This window comes from Phyllobates terribilis, unplaced genomic scaffold (genome assembly GCF_046119375.1).
Source record: "Phyllobates terribilis strain yellow unplaced genomic scaffold, ASM4611937v1 Scaffold_2__4_contigs__length_985480577, whole genome shotgun sequence".
In the NCBI taxonomy this organism is placed as follows: domain Eukaryota; kingdom Metazoa; phylum Chordata; class Amphibia; order Anura; family Dendrobatidae; genus Phyllobates; species Phyllobates terribilis.
This window is the reverse complement of record NW_027362762.1, coordinates 693,577,096-693,601,407: the sequence shown is the minus strand read 5'-3', so window position 1 is coordinate 693,601,407 and position 24,312 is coordinate 693,577,096. Positions and strand designations below refer to the sequence as shown.

The 24,312-nt window shown below is 40.0% G+C and overlaps 1 protein-coding gene and 1 long non-coding RNA gene across 11 annotated transcripts in view; one reads left to right on the top strand and one right to left on the bottom strand.

Moving 5' to 3' along the window:
• TRAF3IP3 (TRAF3 interacting protein 3) overlaps nucleotides 1-24,312 on the bottom strand; it is a 290,160-nt gene that overhangs the window by 18,982 nt on the left and 246,866 nt on the right. For 9 of the 10 annotated variants that reach the window (XM_073667066.1, XM_073667064.1, XM_073667068.1 and 6 more), the window contains 6 exons: nucleotides 24,144-24,239; nucleotides 16,422-16,493; nucleotides 11,189-11,329; nucleotides 10,628-10,765; nucleotides 5,980-6,124; nucleotides 2,254-2,316 (listed from right to left, as the gene is read on the bottom strand). In XM_073667066.1, the coding sequence (XP_073523167.1) occupies nucleotides 2,254-2,316; nucleotides 5,980-6,124; nucleotides 10,628-10,765; nucleotides 11,189-11,329; nucleotides 16,422-16,493; nucleotides 24,144-24,239 (655 nt within the window). The remainder of the gene's footprint in view (nucleotides 1-2,253; nucleotides 2,317-5,979; nucleotides 6,125-10,627; nucleotides 10,766-11,188; nucleotides 11,330-16,421; nucleotides 16,494-24,143; nucleotides 24,240-24,312) is intronic. The other variant, XM_073667073.1, reaches the window with a different exon arrangement.
• On the top strand, nucleotides 1,106-17,336 carry LOC141225686 (uncharacterized). The gene is made up of 4 exons (XR_012292933.1): nucleotides 1,106-1,200; nucleotides 3,099-3,256; nucleotides 16,201-16,280; nucleotides 16,356-17,336. It is a non-coding gene; the product is annotated as an uncharacterized lncRNA (long non-coding RNA).

The following is a 24,312-nucleotide window of genomic DNA, read 5'->3' as shown; positions in this document are numbered from 1 at the left end:
TTAAGGGGTTAAAGGGAATCTGTCAGCAGGATTTCACATTATAAACTATTTACATGCACATGTAGATCTTTCAATGACAAGCCCATCAATACCTTTACATGACCAGTTGATTGTTCCATTACTGAGAAATCAGTGTTTGAATTGATAAGCAAATGAGAATCGGAAACCTATGTCACTCCAGCTCTATTCCTCGCCCAGAGTTGCCTCCTCTTGCTTGACTGATGGCTCTTTTGTCTAAAGTCACACAGCATAAGTGCTGTCAGTCAAGTGGTACTGGGTGGGGAATAGTGCTGGAGTGACCAGGCTTAAGATCTACCATAGCCCTTCAGCTTCATTTGCATATCAATTCAAACGCTGATTTCTTAGTAATGGAAGAACGGACTGGCCATGTAATGATATTGCTGGACTTGTCTTTGGAAACGCTACATACACACATAACTAGTTTGGGGATAAAATCCTGCTGACAGATTCCCTTTAATAAAGTATTAGAAATATCTGAAGGATTGTCTTAAGTTAGATGTTTTGGATGTGACCACATGCTTCTAGCCTGTCTAATGTTTTTCTTTTACTACAGGTATCAAAATATTAGAACTTGGAAGAATTAATCGTTGCTTTGCTGCATCTTTAAATTTGATTTACTGTATCCAACACCGCGGCCAGTACAATATTGTGGTGATACCCAAAATCACAGTTGCTGTTCATGTTCCTGCTTTGTTTTATATTGTAGCATAGTAGCTGAAATTAATTGTCAATGTACCCTGAAATTTATTGCCACTTAGTGTTGGTCTAAAAGCCAAAGTTTCCTGTATGACTTCTATTATCCCTTTCTAGCCTGGACCTCTCGGGATAATCGTCCGCCCCACTTCCACTCCAAAAAAAAAAGAGAAAAGATGAACACTATTAGACATACAAATATGGCCTAATATTTCACGTTGGACACTAATTAAATGTTTCCCAAAATAAATGTAACAACAATGTATATATATATAGTGGACAAACCAATGAAATGTCTATGGATGGGCAGCCATTCTATGGCCTCTTGATTAGTGTCCATAGCTACATAGTCCATAGTTATATAACCTTTACTGTCTGCCCTAAAACAAATACACTGTGCCCCGCCCTGGAAAAGTATGCAGGAAGATGACAGGCTGAATAAAGGCGCTGCTACTGTGATGAATGTCGAAAATCTACACTAACCAGGTAAAAACAAGACATAAGACCGGTTTACATAACCAGTATTTGTCCACCTTGCAAGATTCCTTTACATGTCCCTTAGTAAATATAACAAATGAAAAAGCAAACTTAAAGAAACTCAGAGTAATATCAATTTTCATAACAACCATTTGAGAGGAAACCCACAAAAACATCGGGAAAATACACAGTCTGTGTCACCACCATTTGCATCCCCAGTCTCGCGCTGTCTATGTATGAACTTAAAACTTTTTTTACGCGTATGGCAGGATAAAATCTTTAGGACTTGTGCAGGAAACACTTTTGCCTAAATGTTATTAGGTTTCACAGGTAGGAATATAATTCGAAGGATACAGACTTTAGTAATGACCCATATACAGTGTTAATATGTGTAAAACATTGTGCATTATGCAAAAAAGACTTGCAAAAAGTAGACTGAAGCTTCAGACAGCATATCCTAATTATAATAATACTGTAAAACTTTACATACATGTGTACGTATTTCTCACAGAAACATGTTTGAACCAAATAAGAGATGACCCCCATGGTGATACAGAAGTTATAGAGTTAATCTGCAGGGAAAATAGAATTACAAAGTGCGGCTACTGGGAGAAAATGAAATTATTTCCTCCTGGGAGTCGTCAGCTTTCAGTCATTGGGGTGTGCACAGAGCGGCTACAGTCACCGCTCGCTATACTGTGAGTGGCAGCTGTAAGAGCACCCTGCTACTTTGATTGGCAGCTCACTCTGCAGCACACGCCCTGATATTTTGACAGATGCACTGCAGAGTAAGCTGTCAATCAAAATGCGGGGACAAGGTTACAGCTGCTGCTCACAATATAGTGAGTGGTGCTGTGAGCGATGACTGTAACTGCTCTATACACGCGATCATGACTGAAAGCAGGCAGCTCCTGGGAGGAAATAAGTTTATTTTCTTCCAGTAGGCGCACTTTCAGAAAGGAGGCCAGGCAGCATTGCAACTACATTTACCTGTAGATTAACCTCATATGTGTAATTAAATAGCATTTTCCGAGGTGACAGGTTTCCTTTAAGGCAACTTACTTTGTAAAAACTTTATTTGTTTCTGCATTTCAAGTTTCTGCTCCTCTGAATTCCTCAGCCTAACTAAAGAGAAGTAAAAAAGAAACTATGGTTATTGTTCTGCAAAATCATACCAAAAAATAAGCAGCATATGAATATTCAATGCTGAATTCACACATCCGTATTATAAGGTCTATGTCCAGGCAACTGATCTTAGCCCAACCCCAAGTGTCCTGACCTGAACTATCAGCCTTGTATATGCCTAAAAGGCTTAAAATACAGGAGACCTGCAACCGTACAAGGAACTATGGACCATATAATGTGGAAGCATGCGTGAATTAGGCCTATTCAATTTTGAGTGAAACATAGAATTCCCTTAAAATCTAAATGTTTATTAAATATGTATATAAAACTACACCAAATAGAAACCATGCAAGATATTAGACATATAGGAATAAAAACGCAAAAGAGTATTATGGACCTGTTATATCGTGGTCCAAGACATAAATCTGGACATATAGATGTCTAGTCCCATCAAACACCAGGCAACCCTAAGGACCCTGTGAATCTATGCTGGTACTGCCTAGCCACGGAGTTTGGCACACTATAAATAAACGAGATGCGGCGCCCCCACTCAGATGGTGGCTCACCCTACGTGAATGATGTCTTTTATACACAATACACAGAGACATGGGGGGTTCTTGCTCTCCTGTCTATATTAGCACATCAAAAGGAACAAATACATACATCCTTGAGGACATTATACAGCAATACTGAGCAGTTTAGCCGTGAATCCAGCTCTATGGTGAGTTGAAACACTTGCTAGAAAACAAAATAGCTGTTTCTATTTCTCTCCCTCTTCCTAGATTTTGAAAGGCAGCTATAATCTGATCCTGCAGTGACCAGGCAGTCCAACCTATCTTGAGTAGGACAAATGTAGTTCGTCAGGGGGAAGAGAAGTGATTCAGAAGGGAAGAAGCACCTTGCAACATGCGCATTGGAATGTCTAACACCTCAAACCCGGGTCAGTAAAGATATATTGGTTGCAATACAGGTTGGCATTACTTAATACATTGGTTTCCTCCATTCATATATTTCTAACCCCATCCAGGTCCACTTTATACATTGCTACAGATCTTTAATTATAATGTAGTGTTGTGTTATCTCAGCACCTCATTTATAACTCATACATTTGCTTTGATAACTTTGTTTGCTTGACCTGACACTTGGAGAAATGGAACTAAGGAGCAACATTACAAGTTTATGTATGAGCCATTTGATTAGTGTCCCTTTAAGTAGAGCTAATTTAATATCAGAACTGTGCTCAAGAGAGCGCAAACATGGGACAAGGGAGAGACTGAGCTGCAAATGTTGCCCCAGGTGGTATAATTCTAAGAATACACCCAGAAATATTTCAAGTATATATAAAGTATGTGCGTTCCCTCCCATGTCAAATATCATTGTACGCCTTCAAATTTAATGTAAATCAAAAAAGTGTAAAAAAAAAAATCTGAATTGTAAGGGATAAAGGAGAATCCGTTTCACATTATTTGTATCTTATGCATAAATCTCTAAATTTAAACATTCATTCCAAAAATTACAGCTATTTTTGTATTATTGACTTTTTCTATCACTTATTGTGAGCTAGAAGAGATTTGCACAATCCAGTGTCATCTAGACTTCAAGAGTTGTCCCGTAATTCTACCTTATCACCTATCCCCCGGATAGGTGGTATTTACACACTGGTTGTTGCCTAGCAATCATGAGAATGGGGTCCCGTGTCCCGCTATTAAATAGTGCGGTGGTCACGCATGTAATAAGTTGTGATTGTGGGACAACCCCTTTAAGGTAGAAAAATACATATGTTTATAACCAACCATTACACAGCTGATCAATTGTACTTCGGATCATTTAAAGAAATGATCCCACAAGCAGCACGCTGGACTAAACAGACTGATCAAACATATACATAATAAAAACAGAACACGCAGTAGTGCAAACTGGAAAATGATCGCGAATAATCGACAAAATGCCATATACATCGAGTTTCAGACCACAAAGCCTGAAAAAATTCTAACATGACAAATTATTTCTTTGATAAACAAGAGTCTGCTGTCAGCCGTTATGAACAATTGTTCTGGCCTCTAAATGGTTTATTATGTGCGAATACATTGATCTTCTACAATGGACACTTAAATGGTCAGTGTCGTTTCATCAACCTTTGCATAAATCAATAGTATAAGTGAATTTGCCTTATATGTAAATAACTGTGTAAAAAAAAGTGGAGAAATATGCCTATTTGAAGAAAAAGGAATTCCAGCATCAGAGTCCATAAAAAAAGCCATAGATTTATTGAGAAAAAATAGAAACATTCAAAATCGCAAATCCACACCACCACCATTTAAAATCAATAAAATACAGAGCAAACGCGTTTCATACAATTGTCTTTAATCATTGTATATCGAAATGTGAGAAGGACGGTGTGTTAAATTATATCCTGTCATGTCTCATGATGGACAGGAGCCGAGCACGGAACTACAGCATTTCTATGGTGAGAAAATTAAATCAAAATAAAAAACAAATATTGTCATATAAATATCACAGAACGTACTCATAATGATATACAAGATCTTGCCTGATGGGTTGTTTAACTCTCTTGATGCCACTCATTTGAAATGTGGAGACATTGCCATTAACAATGTCGGATGCACATCAGGTCCATTGAAAGTTCGGCTAAGGAGACACCTTTCCGATGCGGTAAATAAATTTCACATTTCGATATACAATCATTAAGGACAATCATTTGAAATGCATTTGCGCGGTATTTTATTGATTTTATAGCGGTGGTGTGGATTTGCGATTTTGAATTTTTCTATTCTTTCACAATAAATTTAGGGATTTTCATGGAAGTACCTGATGCTGGAATTCCTTCTCCAATTTTCTTGTTGCACCGCAAGTCTCCGTGCAGTAATCTCCATAAGGGTGAGCTGACTAATTTCCCCTTCCTTTTTGCTAAATATATATTTTTTCTCCACGTCTGATTCACTTCTTCTCCTGCTTCTCAACTCACCACTCTTAAAACCATCTCAAATCAGTCTTGGACAAAACAAGAAAACAAGACAGATTGCCAGCGCATTGTAGTGTCAGGTTACTCTTATTATACTCTATGGAGAGGGGAGTTGGCAGGAGGAGTAAGGAGTATTCAGCAGAGTGAGAGAAAGGGAGATTGTGCTGCAACTTTATGCAACTGGTATACTTCATTACAGTTCTGCATTCACAGCCACACAGCTCAGTACTGCTGTATAATATCCTCTATGCCTCTGCTGTTTCTGTCTGTGTTCTACACAGAGAATAAAAAGCAGGAATCCATCAATGTGTATTCAATGTATGGGAGATATCATAGCTGCTTTTCTCCACCCACCATCTCAGAGAGAAATGAAAATTAAAGATTAAGCCTGCAGACGAAAGAACTGTAAAACAAATTCAGGATACAAGGGACATAATGGCCAGAAATTGTACTAATCCTCATGTCCACGCACATAACAGCTAATTTTCAAAAGTTTCCAGAAATGACAGGTATGCTTTAAATAGAAGTAAATGAAGTAAACCTAGTGTGCTTTTCCATCATTTATATAGCTCCTGGGCTTTTTATTTATTGGGAATACTTTTTTTGCTATGAGAACATGTAGCATCTATTGTTTATATGTTGGTTGAGCCTGTCTATTTCTATATATACATTAAATAAACCTTGTAGGGATCTCAGCTGCTCCTTAAGGAGATCATTTTCTTCTTGAAGGTGCTCATTCCTGGTTTGCTGCTCAATCTGCTCTTTTTCCAGCCCCTGAATCCGACTGTGAAGATGTTGACATTGTGACTCCTGAGATACCACCCACTAAAATGGGAAAAAAAAGAAACATTGGATAAAGAGACATGGCAATAAAATGTGAATCTAGAAGATTTTTATATTAGGTTATACAGTATGAACATTGTCTCTACAGTCAATTTCTCATATTCCCAATGCAGCATTGAAAATGAAGACTGTACTTTGATTAATATGGGCACAATTTACATATGAGACTCCAAAAGCTCAAGTGTTTATTACATATATGCAAATACCTTTATGTCATAAACCTAAGTTCCAAAAGCCTGAAAAATGTTTGGCTGAAATGACCCCTAATATTCATACTCATCCTTGCAAAGAAGAGCTGCTTTAGCTGATCCTGTGAAACCGGCATAAAGGGAACAAGACCCCCATGGTGTGAGTACACCAGTTTTAAACTATCCACACCCATGATTTAAGCAGTTAAAATCCAGTGAACATAACAGGTTAATAAGGTAAGGTTGAAGGATAAAGCATGTCATTTATCAAAGCTGGAATTTCATAGTCAGTCTAGAACCTACAGCCAGCTTGGGGTTAAGATGTGCCTTTATTAACATAAATTTGGTGGTACATCTGGGCTGTTTGTGCGCTGGAAAATAAAACCTATTCCAGCTATGAACTGTCATAGATTTTTAACTACAATTTACTCCAGTTTTCTAGGGTTTATTATCGAAAAATTGTAGTAAACATTTTTGTTCTTCCCCTATAGCTAAGTCCTGTTCATTTTTAAAAGACAAATGACAGAACCAAAGCATAAAAACGATACATTTTCCCTAATGTGCACTACCACCCTTAAGATTAAGCCCTTTTCCCGGTTCATGACCAAGCATATTTTGGGGATTTTTTTGTAAATGCGGTTTTAAGAGCCCTAAAAGTTTTTCTCTTTCAATTCAATTTTTCTCACTCAATTACTCAAATGGTTTATGACTCTTTTTTTGTGATACGTTAGCCCAAATTTTAAGTTATGTTCTTTTTTGTTTTCAGATACGGGGGGGGGAAATAAAATGACAAAAAAAAAAGGAAATACATGTCCACAATGGACCATTGGAATACACTTTAAATTGTGGTTCCCTTTCCGTAACAATGAATTCTATATAGTGGACACGAGTTTCTTAGTTTTTTTTACAGGTGCATGGCTATGAACTGTGATTCAAACTGGCAATGGCTTTCTTTTTTTATTTCATTTTATTTATTTTTTTTTCATGCTTTTTTTAAATTTCATTTCTCCTTTATTTTACACATTGTGCCACCATGAGTTCATAACAGACCTTTAGGGGGCATTACGACATTTAAATACATTTTTTTATATATCTGATTTCCCCTGTAACTGGGACTAGCATTTTACCCCTAGTTACAAGGCATATGCAGTCTCCTGCCGACCCTGGAGACCTGGTGTTGGTCTGTTAGGACCCAGTAGCTTGTGCTCCTTCCTGCCATATTATGGCTGGGATCGGAGAAGGAAGCATTGTCAGCACTTCCTAATCTGTTTCAGCACGTTTTCAGTAATATGTATACAGCGATGAGTAAGGCAGAGATGGTAACAAACCATTTCTGCCTTCTCTATGGGGAGTTTGGCTGTGTCTGACAGCCGACTCCCTGCTCCTGCAGCTCCACAATCACAAGCAACTGCTTAACATGTAATGATGTTTTACAATGTCACTGAAGAGTTCCATGTGGACTGTAAGCACGTTTAAAGTCTATGGGTGGTTCAGAAGAAATTAAAGACACATCAATGTATTATAGGTCTGAGAGACACAGAAATGTTTTTGTTTTTATCATAATTGTATTCCAAGAGCCAGAACTTTTTAATTTTTCTGTCATCATAACCGTATGAATGCTTGTTATTAGTGTGACGAGTTGAATTTTTTTAATGTTTCTATTTTGAGATCAATGTATTGTACTGAATAACATTGTTAGGTTTGGTTTTTACAGCATTCATCGTTCCCTGGGCATCAAAACACTTTAAAAAAATCATTTATTTTTATGTTGCCACAATCTTTTTGCTTGATTGTCGATGAAGCCTCAAGGGGGCTTAATTTTTACAAACTAGTTATAGTTTTCAGTTGTACCATTCTGAGGCATATAGGACTTTTTTTATTTATTTTTTTCGAGTGGTGATGAAAAAAACCTACAGTCTTGCCATTACGTTTTATTTATGAAGGATAATGTCTCATGTTTACAAATATTCTAGGGTTAAATCTTAGCTCTATATGTTCTGATTATTTGCACCTGGCCATCTCTGACTATTAACAGGCTCAGTGTTCATCAAAGGCAGTCAGCTGGGGGAAGCTGACCACAGTGGACTTGTGTTGAAGCTGAAGATACAGACAAGCCAGAATCGCTCTCTGAGAGATTGCCCGGGGAGATCACCAAAATGCAGATGACCTAGTGACCTTGGTGGAAACATACAAGACTGTGGAGAACTCCTTGAGCAAACAAGGTAGCCTGAGGCCACCCAACAGGCATACCAAAAAGAAGGGGCTTAAGGTTCCAGGAGTCAGAGCCAGGTTCAAGGGGTACATCTTGTATTATTGTCTGTTGGCCCAGGGTGACATGCCCAGGGTCATATATCAGCCAATTGTCCCTTAACTTTGAAGTCAATGGACTGCAACGTTGGCCAGCACTACTACTACTTTGCCTATCCTGCCTGCAGTTCTGTACCTCATCCTGGTGAGGGGCCTCAGGAATTCCAGGTGACTGAATGGTGTCCAAGTGATGGGACTTCTGGACTGGCAGTGTGGCGAGGGCCATACTTCTACAAGTTCTAGACCCTGGGAAAAGAGTGGGTATAAGGTGTATCCATGGAGATGCCAAGAACTATACAATGGCCCAGGTTGACATATGCACAGACTGTGGTTTTGTGTCCCACCAAGTGGGAGTGGTCAAAGACTAGTTACATACTATTGTTATCGATCAAGATTTTCCTTTGTTCTGAGAATTATGGGCTAAAGCTGTAGAACCCAGTAGTCCAGTATGCTGCCAGGAGTCGCCTATGGTGACAAAATCACATGATGTAAATGGTAAATTTCCATTCACTGTACTGGCTAGAAAGGAGGGTGAGGAAGCATCCTTTGAAGTCAATATCCCTGACCTGGAGAATTCCCAGGACAACTATGGAGCTGCCCAGCTCAAGGACTTAACAGTAAAAGGTAAGTGTGTTAAATAAAGTTCTCCAGGAGATGGGAGATAATCGGTTTCCGCAAGGGGCCAGGCATAATGATCGGTTGTGTCATGGGGCCAAAATAAAGGGACAGGTATAAGCGCCTCCTCAAGGCCTAAGAGGAAAAATCCACAAGGTATAATCAGTCGGCTCAAGTGAGACAATTTAAGCCTGGGGTATGGGTACTTGTGTTAGGGTCCACAGTGGGAGCAAGTTCCTTACCCAGTGGCAAGGACCCTATAGGGTGATGAAAAGGTGGGAGAGGTCAACTATAAAGTACACCGACCAGGGAAAATGAAAGCCTTTCCCATGTATATTATGGCAACCTTCTAAAACCCTGGAATGGCAGGGACCCGCTCGAAACCCCATGATGGTTGGCCCGGTCAGAAGCCAACATTGAGGGTGTCAAAGTGGCAGGAACTTTACCAGCTTCCAAAAGTCAACATGACCAAAAATCGGTATCTAAAAATTGGGGCAGGTTCTTGGAGGTTCTAGGTCACCCTCGTGTCATCAATCATAAACTCACGTTGGGGTCAATTTAAAGCCCTGTAGGCTCTGTGTGTTGGCAGATGGTGCCCAGCCCCCGGCTTTGGGCAGAGGGGGGGTATGCAGTAAAGCCAGGTAGGCTAGGGTTAAATCCTAGCTCAACAGGCTCTGATTATTTTCACTTGGCTGGCTCTGCATATAATCAAGCTAGATGTTCACCTTAGTCTGTCAGCTGGGGGGAAGCTGACCAGAATGGATTTGTGTTGAAGCTGAAGACAAGCCAAAATCTGTATTTGAGAACAGTCTGCACAGGCCGTGTGCACCAAACTGGAAGTACAGTATCAGTGGCTGCTATGGATGATAGCCGTTTTGTTAGACTGGATTGGAACTAGCTCAGCCATGTATGAGTAGCCAGGGTCTGTGTTGTTTAGTTAGCACCTGGTCAAGGCTAGGGATTTCGATTTATGGTTTTGTTTGGTACTGTGCAACCAGTAAAAAATAAACATCACATTGTTTTGATACAAGAATCCGTGCCTATGTGAACACTACCTAATACCCAACTGAGAGTGTGAAATCCTACAGTGGTTATATTCCAAGTGTACTAATATGAGAAATCACTTGTCAATACAACAAATGTGCTCTGACTTCTCTATATGCCCACCTTCCTGCCAGCTAGAAGAATTAATAAAGGCAATAAACTAGTAATATTCACATATTACAGTAGTTTGGGTTCGATACATATAATCCTTTTACTGTAGGTTTTAAGGAGGAACGTTTCTCCTTGCGGAGAGTGAAGTCCTCCTCCTTCTGAAGAGGCTGTTTTCATATTGTAGGTTTTTTGATCCAAAGATCTGTTCTTGGTAGACTACCTGGAGTTTGCTTTGAAGAATGCTCCTCTCATTCTTCAGCTCACAATGTTTGTTGCTTAGGTCAATCCAGTCTGCTTTCAGTTTTTCATATTCTTCTTTCCACAACTCACACTCATCTGAAGATACTGATAATGACATCTGCAATTTGGGATGCAAAAAAAATATTGTAGGATTACAGGTACATAGTATCTTATAGTATGTGATGAGGTGGAATATAACAACGTACATATGGGTAATGATCATGTCAGATGTGCAAACAGCTATGTGGTAATGCAGCCTCTAGCAGTCAGTAATAGCAGTCCATTCACAACAGTTATTTTTTTTATAGCTAATGCACAACTTATTGAAGGTCTAAGAGATTTCCATATAATAGATCTCATCATGATAAGTCAAAAGGGTCTTGACCCCAAAAATGAATAGACTTTCTCTGCATTTCTCCTGACTTGATCCCATCCATTTTCACAAGAAATCTAGAACTAGCACACATATTGGTATTGGTGAATGTAAAAATGTAAAAACAGCCTTTAGTGTTAGTAAGAAGCATTTTATTTCAGCACAGACCTGCACATTCTGGAGTTGTCTCTCCGCTGCTATTTTATCATCTGATATCTTCTGAAGTGACTCTTTGGCTTTCTCCTGATATTTCATCTTGTGATCTTCCATCTCTAACAGAAGTTTTTTCACACTTGTTTTTGGAAAACTCTATAATATGAGATATAAATTAGGTATTTTATACTCTTATTACAAATAATATAGGGGCTTATGCACATGACCCTATTATCAAAGTGGTGGGTGGGCCTTCTACTGAACTCTGTAAGGCTCCTATTCTGTAGGCGTGGAATAGATGGAGTACTATAGAGCTAATATAACAATGCATGGAGGTTGCATGATGGTTCCATGTGCCAACATCCTAATTACCATAGGCTATGACATTTGGAGAATTAATTTGCTAATATATATAACTAATTATTGGAAATACACCTGCCTTACTGGTCTGGATTGGTCAGATCAGTTAGATTACCTTAGCAATGGTGAGAAGCCGAATGACCAAAACTAATATTTTTTTTAGGGTTTTCAGAGACTATTCAGCTTTATGAATATTCAATACTCCATTAATCTGAAAGGGAATCTGTCAGCAGGTTTTTGCTCCCTCTTCTTAAAGCAGCATAATTTAGAGAAACAGACCCTGATTCCAGCGATGTATCACTTAGTTTACTGGGTGCAGCAATCAGAGCTTTTAGATGTAGCAGAGATCAGAAAGCTAACTCTGCCAACACCCCTGATTAGCAGCTTTCTGTGTACGTAGTATATTGACAATAAACTGCTAGGGATATGGTTAGAGCAGGATGCACACGGGCACCTAGTCTGGCAGTGATAATCTACAGCTGATAAAACATTCATTGTATTTAAACAACAGCACACAACCTAATAAGTGACACATCACTGAAATCAGTGTCTCAGACCTTACATAATGCTGCTGTCTGATTACATAGCAAAAACCCGCTGACAGATTCCCTTTAAAGATGAAGAAGGAAATGTCCTCTAAAGAGAGCTACAGACCCCTCATTTTGGTGGTTTTAGGGGGACTCAGCCCAGGGACCTGTCTCAATGACAAATCAGTATCTTTTTGCAGGAGCATGCAATGTTGCTGAATGAGCTTTAAATGCTGCATCAAGCAGAAGGTAAGGCCAAGATTACACATTAGGACTGTGGGAAGATCAGATGTGATAAAACTGCTTACATTCAGAGATTTTTCACTTGATTTCATAAGAACATTGATTACAGTCATTAAGGCAGTCATTCCTGTGGTGATGACTCACATAGTTCTGAGTAAACAGGAATCTATCACCACAATTTAACGTGCCCAACTACAACCTTCAAGTGCATCATAATTTCCATTACAATGCAACTGTATATACCACAGCAAGCAGAGCGTACCAGTGTATTGTACAGCAATATCTAGTGTAAGGCAGCGCTAGTCATCATATTGGGGGATACTCGCTGCACCAGGTCAATTAAAGCACACCAGCCACGTTTTTCCAGTTTTCACACTCCAGCAGTTTATTATACAACATAACTGCTATAACCGAGTCCAACTCAGTGGCTCGCCGACATATCATACACGTAATGTCCAAGAGCCTCTTTCAAGTGGCAGACAGGCCCACTTGGCTCCAGTTGCAGCCCCCAGCAAAGTCACTTATAGAAATGTCCACATCAATCAGTGTTTTTACCTTTGCCGGGTTTTGGCTGCTTCAGGGTTGTTCTGCCACCACTGTGGCTTTACGGCTTCCCAGATGGGGGTCTCCAGCTTTCGTTCCTTCAAAGGCTACTGGTATGTGGTCTCAACTCACATCCAGCCTTTGCCTTCCAGGACTCTTGCCTTCCAAGCCTCTGGCCCTCCAAGGCTACTGGTATGTTTACATCGCCAACATCCAGCCTCTGCCTTTCAGGCTCTTGCCTTCCAAGCCTCTGGCCCTCCAAGGCTACTGGGATCGCTTACACAGCTAAGGATCCAGCCTCCGCCTTTGAGGCTCCACCAGGCTTCAATAGGCCTCACTAGGCCTCTCACTCTAGCGGTGTCCCACACGGGAACAGGCCTCACGCCTTACACACCCTGTCTCAAGACTACCAGGGTTTATATATCCTGTAGTACACACACACAGGACCTGTGCTGATGTCACAGTCATGTGATCAGACATTCTGTGTGCACAGGGCCTGTGCTATGTCACAGTCATGTGACCAGACATTCTGTGTGCACAGGACCTGTGCCATGTCACAGTCATGTGACCAGACATCTGAGGGGGAGGTACATGGTCAGCCAAAACACATCCTGGACCATTACCGTAATGCCGCAAGTCGCTGCATTACACTAGGAATACATTGGTTGCCAACTGGAAATTGGTATTCTGCTGTGCTCACTGAATTTCCACCAGATGGCTAGTGCTTATGTACCGGAACATGTCAGTTGGTAATGCCTATACTTCAGACTGGCACCCATGCGTCTTCAGGATCCTGTTCATAGCATAGAATGAACAATATAAGTACATCTTGAAAAAAAGGCGATCCATCACATTTTCCTATTTCCCTTTGTTAAAGGCAAGGGAAGAAAAATATTTTTAAAATAACTGAGAATTGTGTACAAGAAACCCCATGCTCGCCTCAATGACCCCCCGGCATTCCTATTCTGACTGGAGGTGGCAAGGCAATATCAGAACATGAGCGGCGGGGCTATACAGGTTCTTTAGCTCACAATAGATGGCTTGGATTATGTCCAACTGTAGCAAACGCTCAGCAATGAGGAGCATTAGATCTGTGCAGCAGAATGCACATGTGGCGTATTACCTGCGCATTTCCTGTGCTGATTTTGTAGTGGCAAATCTGCAGCGTAATACAGTACAAGCAAAGTAGATGAAATTTAACAAAACTCATCTACATGTTGCAGATGTTATCTGTATGTAAATTGAAATGGATTGTGGATTTTCAAATTCGGCAGCATATTAATTATTTTTTGCAGAATTCCGAAGTCTGCAGCAATTTCATAACAATTTTTGCCACGGTCCAAATAAAGCCTAAAGTGTCATAGCTAAGTGACCACTTGGAGAGTCAGAACGGCCAGGAACTGGATAGCAGGAGGATAGATACTGCACGGCTGGTAGACAGGATGGGAACTGGAACACAGGACCTGGTTCAGAGTAGGCAGACGAGGGAGGCGATAACAGGTGCGAACCAGCCGGGTCAGCATCAAGACTTGGTATGGGCGGAACGGGATCAGGATTAGGAGGATAGGCAGGATCAGGTACAGACAGGGTGGACAGGATCAGAATCAGGGAGCACAGATACAGGGACCTTAGTACTTAGACGGACGAGTACAACACTAATGGACTAGAGTAGTTAAGGCACCTCCCTATAGGGGAGGGTGCCTTAAATATTTGATGTCTCCTAGCCATTGGCTGGGGTCATTTTCAGAAGCGAGCCTGCTCCCCCTTTAAGAAGTAGGGAGCGCGCTCTAAGCACACTCCCAGAAGACCTGCGTGCCGTGTGCAGGTCCTGGGAGGAAGCAGACATTGCAGGGACTGGAGCAGCGTGGGAGGGTAAGTGAACACGTTGGCATACCTGCTGAGAGCAGGAAAAAGAACTCGTGCAGGGGCACCGGCGCTGTCCTAACAAAACCCACATGCTACAAATGCGAACATTGCCGTGAGATCACAGCAATTTTGCCCTGAAAACTTGGGAGGATTTGCTTGCGTCAAATTGGCTGCATGTGTATGTAGCCTAATGGTTTTTAACCTTTAGGCTATGTTCCCACAATGAGCTTTTGGCAAGCTTTTGATGTTGCAGAATTTCTGCAGCATTTCTGACCACCGTGAGACATATAGATAAAGAGAGCAGACTTGTCAGTCATTACATTGTTAGAACTCTCCTGTTAGGTTTTTTCTATCTTGCTGGTCACATGACCTTTTTTGCCTATTTAAACCTGCTCCGCCCTCCTGGCTTTGCTGGACTTCATTGTAATTTCTACTCTTAAGCTAGCCTGGTGCTTAGTTACCTTTCTAAGTCAGTTTAGCTAGGTCTTCGGACCTTTAAGTTCTATGTTGTGTGTTTGTCTTTTACTGCTACAATTCCTGCTAGGAGGTGTCCAACTTTATCCCAGTCCTTAGTTCTTGTTGGGATCCCTCCCTCACATCTATAGGTCTTCGTTCAGACTAGCCGAGGACTTTAGCGGGTCTGATCGCAGGATCAGGTTCCCCGTTACATCGTAGGGATCTAGCTTAGTTCTATTGTAGGGACAGATCTCCTTTCTTTCCTTAGTGCTTGTAGCAGATCATAACATACATGTCTCACACTGGTAATGCCCCCTTTCATTTAAAATAAACTCTGGGGTGCAGATTCTCATGCAGATCAGTCTCCCGCCCATAGAGTTTAACAGCTCATTTACATATTAAAAAAATATGGATATCTCTGGAATGGAATAATCAGATCACAGATATCAAGGTGTCATTTTATTCAGCTTCCTATGTCATATATTCCCATATTGACGGCTTAGGAGGGTTAATCCTACAGACAGATTTCCTTTAAACAGAACAGTGAGTTTTTACTTTAATTTTGTCAGTCTTGGAGAACTTTTAAGTTTCCAACATTTTGATAATCGGTGAAAATACCACAATATGCAGAAACTATACTGTATTTCCAATCCGGAACAGTAATCTGTGTATACTAAGAAGTACATACATTTTAAGACCAGACGGGGATTATTTTATTTCTCCATATCACATGTACAGGCTAACCACACTGTATTAAAATTCATAAACAAAATCGATTCATCATTACAAAAGAATGGAGAAATATTAGTTGTCAAAACCATTTACACCACAGATAAAGGGGAAATGGTTTGGATGTTTACTTAAAAATTACATATTTGCAGAGATGCAATTTTAAAGGGGTTGACCACTTTATATTTTTATTTCAACAGATATGTTGGGGACATGATTTTGTGGCACTTATATATAAGTATTATAGGTTTAATCTAAATATTATAGGTTCTCCTCCTGCACTTATTGCTGTCTTCTTCACAGACCGCACGACTCTCCTGTCCTCAGAATGGCTGCTGGTAGAGAAGCATGCGATCAGATCTGTTCATCAGCCTCCAACTATGGTAAAATACTGCACATGGGAAAGCTGCTTTTTTAATTGGAGGATCATAATTGTAATTGTAGTTTATATATCACAGGACAAGATATCTGGAAAAACAACCTGCATGCATACAGAAAAAAAAAGATTTTTCTATCTAATGTACCTGGGTGTAGAAGAACAGCTGGTTTTCAAGATTTGCTACTTTAGACTTTAAATGGTCCTCATTAAGCTGGGCCTGTAAGACATGCACCGACAGGAAGGGTAATGCAGGTGTTATTAAGAGGCATGTGCAATGCTGTCAAGAAAGATCACAGCCATGCACAGAAAGCAAATATGAATAAAGTGGGCAGTGACGATGCTTTAATCACCACATACATGAAAACATACCAGCTGCACATACATACCTAGCTCAGCTCATCTGATCTACTCAGCTGTACTTCCTGTCAATACTACTTCTATCCTGTCATCAGCCTCGCAAGCCATCATAAAGGAAACGCTGAACAACCACCTCTGATAAAATGTCAGATTCACCAAGAGATAACTATTATCTAGTTTTTACGATGATACCAGTGTGATCCACGCATCTCTAATATAGAACTGTATACATATATACACACACACTATATATACAGTACATATATATGTACTTTGTTTTATATATGTAGTGTTATGAATACATATTTCTTTTATCCTACAACAGTGTACGGGCATTATAAAACAAATTTGGCACAGAACTGCATAAATCGGGTTTCCACATGGTATAAGATGAGGTCTGATGAGAGTACAACACTGAGGCTAAGAGTAGAGACAGACTGCCATATAACTCAAGCGAGGATCGCATTGCACTGCACAGACTGGCCGGCATCTCTCCTGACCAGAGCATGACAGCGTGATGGATTTCTATGCAGCTGTCAAGCTCAGGTCAGGGGAGCAGACAGCCAGTACGAGGTTTACGATGCGATCCTCACACGAGAAATGCAGCAGGCTGTCTCTGCCCTAGAAGACTGAATATTTTCCTTTCAAGACATATTTATACCATGTCTTTACTTTATCTTCTTCCCCCACAGCTCTAAATTTTGTACCCTACAGTGGATATAAAAAGTCCACACAACCCTGTTAAAATGACAGTTCTTTTTGTAATCTAAAAATAAAAAATCATAAAAAGAAGAATCATTTGAGAATTTTTTTCTGCCTTTAACCCTTTCAGGACTCTGCAATTTTTCCTTTTTGCGCTTTTGTTTTATTTCCTCCTCTTCTTCCATAAGCCATAACTTTTTTTATTTTTCTGTCGACATAGACGTATGAGGGCTTGTTTTATGTGGGAAGAGTTGTACTTTTGAATTACACTATTCAATTTACCCTATCATGTACTGAATAAAGGGAAAACAAATCAAAGTGGTGTGAAATGGTGAAAAAAATGCAATTCCACTATTATTTTTGGGTTTTGTTTTTATTGCATTTTTTGAGCAATAAAAACGACCTGCAAACATAATTTTCCACATCAGTATAATTACGATAATACACCAAAATTAAAAAAGGCAAAGAAGCAACTATAAGACCCAAAGTTGAAAAATGCCAATACTTTAATGAAATACATTTTAAAAAATACGTACAATAATAAAAACAAGGCACACCACAGATGAAAAAAGTGGTGGGGTGCCTGGACCCATAATGTGTATAAGCTGACAACTATGACATCCAGAGAGCTAGCATAAATATATCATTGGTAATCAATACAAAGCACAATGTAAATACCTCAAGCAACAGAGAAAAAATATATATATACTTGTCACGAAGAATAATAACAGTTCATAAATATGTAAATTAATAATAAGCAAACAACCTCCGTTGGTCCATAATCCCAGTGCAATCACATACACAAATATATAAATGTATAAATGCCCAAAAGGACTATAAACAAAAAATGAGATATAACAATAGTTACCAATGAGCTCAGATCAGAGGTCCAGGCACCCACCACGCACCCGACGCGCGTTTCGCACAGGAAATGCTTCATCGAGGAATAGACTGTTAGAATTTGTATTATGGCAAGAAAAAAGCAGCTAGGTAAAGAAAAACGAGTGGCCATCATTACTTTAAGAAATGAAGGTCAGTCAGTCCGAAAAATTGGGAAAACTTTGAAAGTGTCCCCAAGTGCAGTTGCAAAAACCATCAAGCGCTATAAAGAAACTGGCTCACATGAGGACTGCTCCAGGAAAGGAAGACCAAGAGTCACCTCTGCTTCTGAGGATAAGTTTATCCGTGTCACCTGCCTCAGAAATCGCAGGTTAACAGCAGCTCAGATTAGAGACCAGTTCAATGCCACACAGAGTTCTAGCAGCAGACACATCTCTTCAACAACTGTTAAGAGGAGACTTTGTGCAGCAGGCCTTCATGGTAAAATAGCTGCTAGGAAACCACTGCTAAGGACATGCAACAAGCAGAAGAGACTTGTTTGGGCTAAATAACACAAGGAATGGACATTAGACCAGTGGAAATCTGTGCTTTGGTCTGATGAGTCTTTGTGCGACGCAGAAAAGGTGAACGGATGGACTCTACATGCCTGGTTCCCACCGTGAAGCATGGAGGAGGAGGTGTGATGGTGTGGGGGTGCTTGCTGGTGACACTGTTGGGGATTTTTTCAAAATTGAAGGCATACTGAACCAGCATGACTACCACAGCATCTTGCAGTGGCATGCTATTCCATCCGGTTTGCGTTTAGTTGGACCATCATTTATTTTTCAACAGGACAATGGCCCCAAACACACCTCCAGGCTGTGTAAGGGATATTTGACCAAGAAGGAGAGTGATGGGGTGCTACGCAAGATGACCTGGCCTCCACAGTCACCAGACCAGAACCCAATCGAGATGGTTTGGGGTGAGCTGGACCGCAGAGTGAAGGCAAAAGGGCCAACAAGTGCTAAGCATCTCTGGGAACTCCCTCAAGATTGTTGGAAGACCATTTCCGGTGACTACCACTTGAAGCTCATCAAGAGAATGCCAAGAGTGTGCAAAGCAGTCATCAAAGCAAAAGGTGGCTACTTTGAAGAACCTAGAATATAAGACATATTTTCAGTTGTTTCACACTTTTTAGTTAAGTATATAATTCCACATGTGTTAATTCATAGTTTTGATGCCTTCAGTGTGAATGTACAATTTTCATAGTCATGAAAATACAGAAAAATCTTTAAATTAGAAGGTGTGCCCAAACTTTTGGTCTGTACTGTATATATATATATGTCTTCCATCCTGGCCACATCCTGGTATATATACAGCATATATGTCCTCCATCCTGGTATATATGTTCCTCATCTTGGTATACAGTGGGTCCGGAAAGTATTCAGAGCCCTTTAAATTTTTCACTCTTTGTTTCATTGCAGCCATTTGGTAAATTCTAAAAAGTTCATTTTTTTCTCATTAAAGTACACTCTGCACCCCATCTTGACTGAAAAAAAACAGAAATGTAGACATTTTTGCAAATTAATTAAAAAAGAAAAACTGAAATATCACATGGTCATAAGTATTCAGACCCTTTGTTCAACATTGAGTAGAAGCACCCTTTTGAGCTAGTACAGCCATGAGTCTTCTTGGGAATGATGCAACAAGTTTTTCATACCTGGATTTGGGGATCCTCTGCCATTCTTCCTTGCAGATCCTCTCCAGTTCCGTCAGGTTGGATGGTGAACGTTGGTGGACAGCCATTTTCAGGTCTCTTCAGAGATGCTCAATTGGGTTTAGGTCAGGACTCTGGCTGGGCCAATCAAGAATGGTCACAGAGTTGGTCTGAAGCCACTCCTTTGTTATTTTAGCTGTGTGCTTAGGGTCATTGTCTTGTTGGAAGGTGAACCTTCGGCCAAGTCTGAGTTCCACAGCACTCTGGAAGAGGTTTTCATCCAGGATATCTCTGTACTTGGACGCATTCATGTTTCCTTCAATTGCAACCAGTCGTCCTGTCCCTGCAGCTGAAAAACACCCCCCATGGCATGATGCTGCCACCACCATGTTTCACTGTTGGGGTTGTATTGGGCAGGTGATGAGCAGTGCCTGGTTTTCTCCACACATACCGCTTAGAATTAACACCAAAAAGTTCTATCTTTGTATCATCAGACCAGAGAATCTTATTTCTCATAGTCTGGGAGTCCTTCATGTGCTTTTGAGCAAACTCCATGTGGGCTTTCATATGTCTTGTACTGAGGAGAGGCTTCCGTCGGGCCATTCTGCCATAAAGGACCAACTGGTGGAGGGCTGCAGTGATAGTTGACTTTGTTGAACTCTCTCCCATCTCCCTACTGCATCTCTGGAGCTCAGCCACAGTGATTTTGGGGTTCTTCTTTACCTCTCTCACCAAGGCTCTTCTCCCACAATTGCTCAGTTTGGCTGGACGGCCAGGTCTAGGAAGACTTCTGGTGGTCCCAAACTTCTTCCATCTAAGGATTATGGAGGCCACTGTGCTCTTAGGAACCTTGAGTACTGCAGAAATTATTTTGTAACCTTGGCCAGAACTGTGCCTTGTCACAATTCTGTCTCTGAGCTCCTTGGGCAGTTCCTTTGAGCTCATGATTCTCATTTGGTCTGACATGCACTGTGAGCTGTGAGGTCTCATATAGACAGGTGTGTGCCTTTCCAAATCAAGTCCTATCAGTTTAATTAAACACAGTTGGACTCCAATGAAGGAGTAGAACCATCTCAAGGAGGATCACAAGGAAATGGACAGCATGTGACTTAAATATGAGTGTCTGAGCAAAGGGTCTGAATACTTATGACCATGTGATATTTCAGTTTTTCTTTTTAATAAATTTGCAAAAAATTCTACATTTCTGTTTTTTTCAAGACAGGGTGCAGAGTGTACTTTAATGAGAAAAAAAAAGAACTTTTTAGTATTTACCAAATGGCTGCAATGAAACAAAGAGTGAAAAATGTAACGGGGTCTGAATACTTTCCGTACCCACTGTATATATATGCCCTTCATCTTAGTATATATGTCGCTCATCCTGGTGTGTGTATATATACATATATATAAATATATGTTATCTATCCTGGTATAGATGTTCCCCATCCTGGTATGCTGTATATATCCCCCATCCTGGTATATATACAGTATCCCCCATCCTGGTACATGTCCTCCGTTCTGCCGCTGTTCTTTAATGCATAGAAAAAAATAAACAATTATACTCACCATCCCTCCGCTCCCCCACCGCATGGTGTCCTCTTTTGAACCCGACAGCTGACTTCAACGTGCAAGCGATGGAAGTGCATGACGTCACTGCCACGCGCCCCCAGTCACGTGCATGCTGACGTCAGCTGCTGGCCTCTGATTGTCGTCTGAGGACGCGCATCCACTTGAAGTTTGTGCTATCATCGGGGGGACCCACCGGCACGGGCCCAGTTGCGGTCACGAGCTCTGCGACCGCAGTCGTTACGCCCCTGTTCAGAAGTCAGTGCTTTTTCATCAGTGTTTGTATGCCAAAACCAGGAGTGTCTCCAAAACACAGAACAGGTGTCAATCTTTCATTTATGGTTTTTCTCTGTAAGTTCCACTCCTGGTTTTGGCATGCACTCAACACTGATGAAAAATCACTGACGTCTGAATGAGCCCTTATTATTTTTACTGAATGGGTTAATTATCTTTCTATATTGATAGAGTAGACATTTGGGACAGTGGCCATAAATGTATTGTTTTTTTCCATTTCTTTATTTTTAATGGAGGAATTTTAACTTTTTTTAATATTTTAAATAATTTTCTTTTTCTTTCCTTTTCCATCTTTTTGTTAGTTCTCATAGGTGAAATGAACCTGCAGTCATCAGATTGCTTATAATATTTGCTTCAATACCATAGTAGATCTTTAAAGTCTACACACTCCTGTTAAAATGCCAGGTTTTTGTCAACGAAAAATATTATACCAAGAAGAATCATTTCAGGACTTCTTCCACCTTCAGGGCTCGTTCAAATCACTGTTATTTAGATCCGAGTGCTGTCCGTGAAACATAGCACTCGGAACATTGTTATTCAGTGGGGTTGTACAGATGACGGATTCTCTGTGTGAAAAAAAATCACAGCATGCACTCGTTTCTTACGTAAATTGGATGAGACTCACCTATTCAAGTCTATGGATACATAAAAAAAATGATTGCATTGCAATTCTGTAACATAGGAAATTGTAAATGGTCTTCTAATGGTTAATAGCTGCTGCAAAAAACAGATTGTATGCGGATGACAAGTGAGAAAAAATAATCACATTTTTCGGGATGAAACTGTGAACAATTTTTTATATACTCATGTGAACCTACCCTTAATATCAGCCATAACCTGTACAATTCATTTGAAAAACATACTTAAATCTTTTTGGGTGGAAACCAAAAAATAAAGAAGTAAAATAATGTGGTTGCCACACCCTTAAATTAATATTTTGTTGAAGTACCTTTGAATTTATGACAGCATTCAATCTTTTTGGGTAGGAGTCTTTCAGTATGGCACATCTAGAGCTGTCAATATTTGCCCACTCTTACTTTCAGTAGCACTCCAAATCTGTCAACTTTTGAGAGCATCTCTTGTGCACAGCCCTTTTCCTGTTACCCACTCATTTTCAGTTGGAATTTGGGTCTGGGCTTTGGATGGGCCATTTTAAAACTTTGGTCTACTTCAGGCGAAACCATTCTTTTGTTCATTTAGAAGTGTGCCTAGTATCGTTGTGGTCCTGAAAGGTGAAATTCTTCTTCATCTCCAGCTTTTTAGCAAAGGCCTCAAGGTTTTTGGAAAACTGATTAATATTTGGAACTGTTCATAATTACTTCCACCTTGACTAAAGCCCCAGTTCCAGCTACTGAAAAGCAGCACCAAAACATAATACTGTCTCTACCATGCCTCACTGTATGTATGGTGAACTTTTGGTGATGGCTTTCCGCCAAATATATCTTTTGGAATTATGGCCAAAAACTTCAAACTCAGTCTCATCTGCCCATAACATGTTTTCTCACATGCTTTTGGCAGACTTAATGTAGGTTCTGCTAATACATCCCAAGCTTCGATGCTTTTCTTTTTAAGAATAGGCTTCTGTCTTGCCATCCTATGCAACAGACCAGGCATATGAATTAAACAGGTGATTGCTGTCACATGCAGTGCACCATCAGTATTTTCCATAAATTCCTGCAGTTCCTTTAATGCTGTAGACCTCTTGGCAGCCTCCATGACCAATTTTCTTCTTGTTCTTTCATCAATTTTTGACGGACATTGTTGTGCCAAATTTAAACCACTTATTGATGACTGTTTTCACTGTGTTCCATGGTATACCTAATGCTTTCAACAATGAGATCCCTTTGCTGTGTTGTAAGCTGTTTACGCATCATAGCTTTTGCTATAAAATGCAACTAAGAAGATGTCAGGAAAATCCTGCTAGAACAGCCAAATTTCATATGGGGTTATCAGAATCACTGTAAATGATGGCAGTTGTGTACTGACTGACTACTATTTAACATGTGTTTAAATGTGATTGGTTAATTCTGAACACAACCACATTCCAAATTATAAGAGGGTGTTCCCACTTATGCAACCACAATATTTCAGTTTTGTTATTTTTATTTCCCCCCTCAGAAAGATTTCAGTTTGTTTCTCAATGTAATTTAAGCCACAAACCTGGAATTTTAACAGGGGTGTATAGACGTTTTATATTCACTGAATGTCCATATGTTATTTAGATTATATTCACTAGTCATTTAATTATCCACACATAGTGATTGGGCAACTGGTTAATAGATATCATCAGAAAGCAGTTAAAGATACATAGTGCTCTTCTTTGTTTTTACTACAATTAGATACTTTATATAGATTTTCTTCTTTAGCTTGACAGTAAATTATTCTCATCAGTAAAAGTATACAGTCAGTAATTACCATCCATGACTTCTCTGAGGTTTGTACAAGTACACTGAGAAGCTCCTGTAAGATACAAAGTTTCTTCTTCAGTTTCCGTTCCCTGTGCAGGGCTTCCTGCAAAAAGATAAGGTATCTCAATAAATACAAATTATTAATTTAACAATCTTCTGGTGACCACAAACTTAGT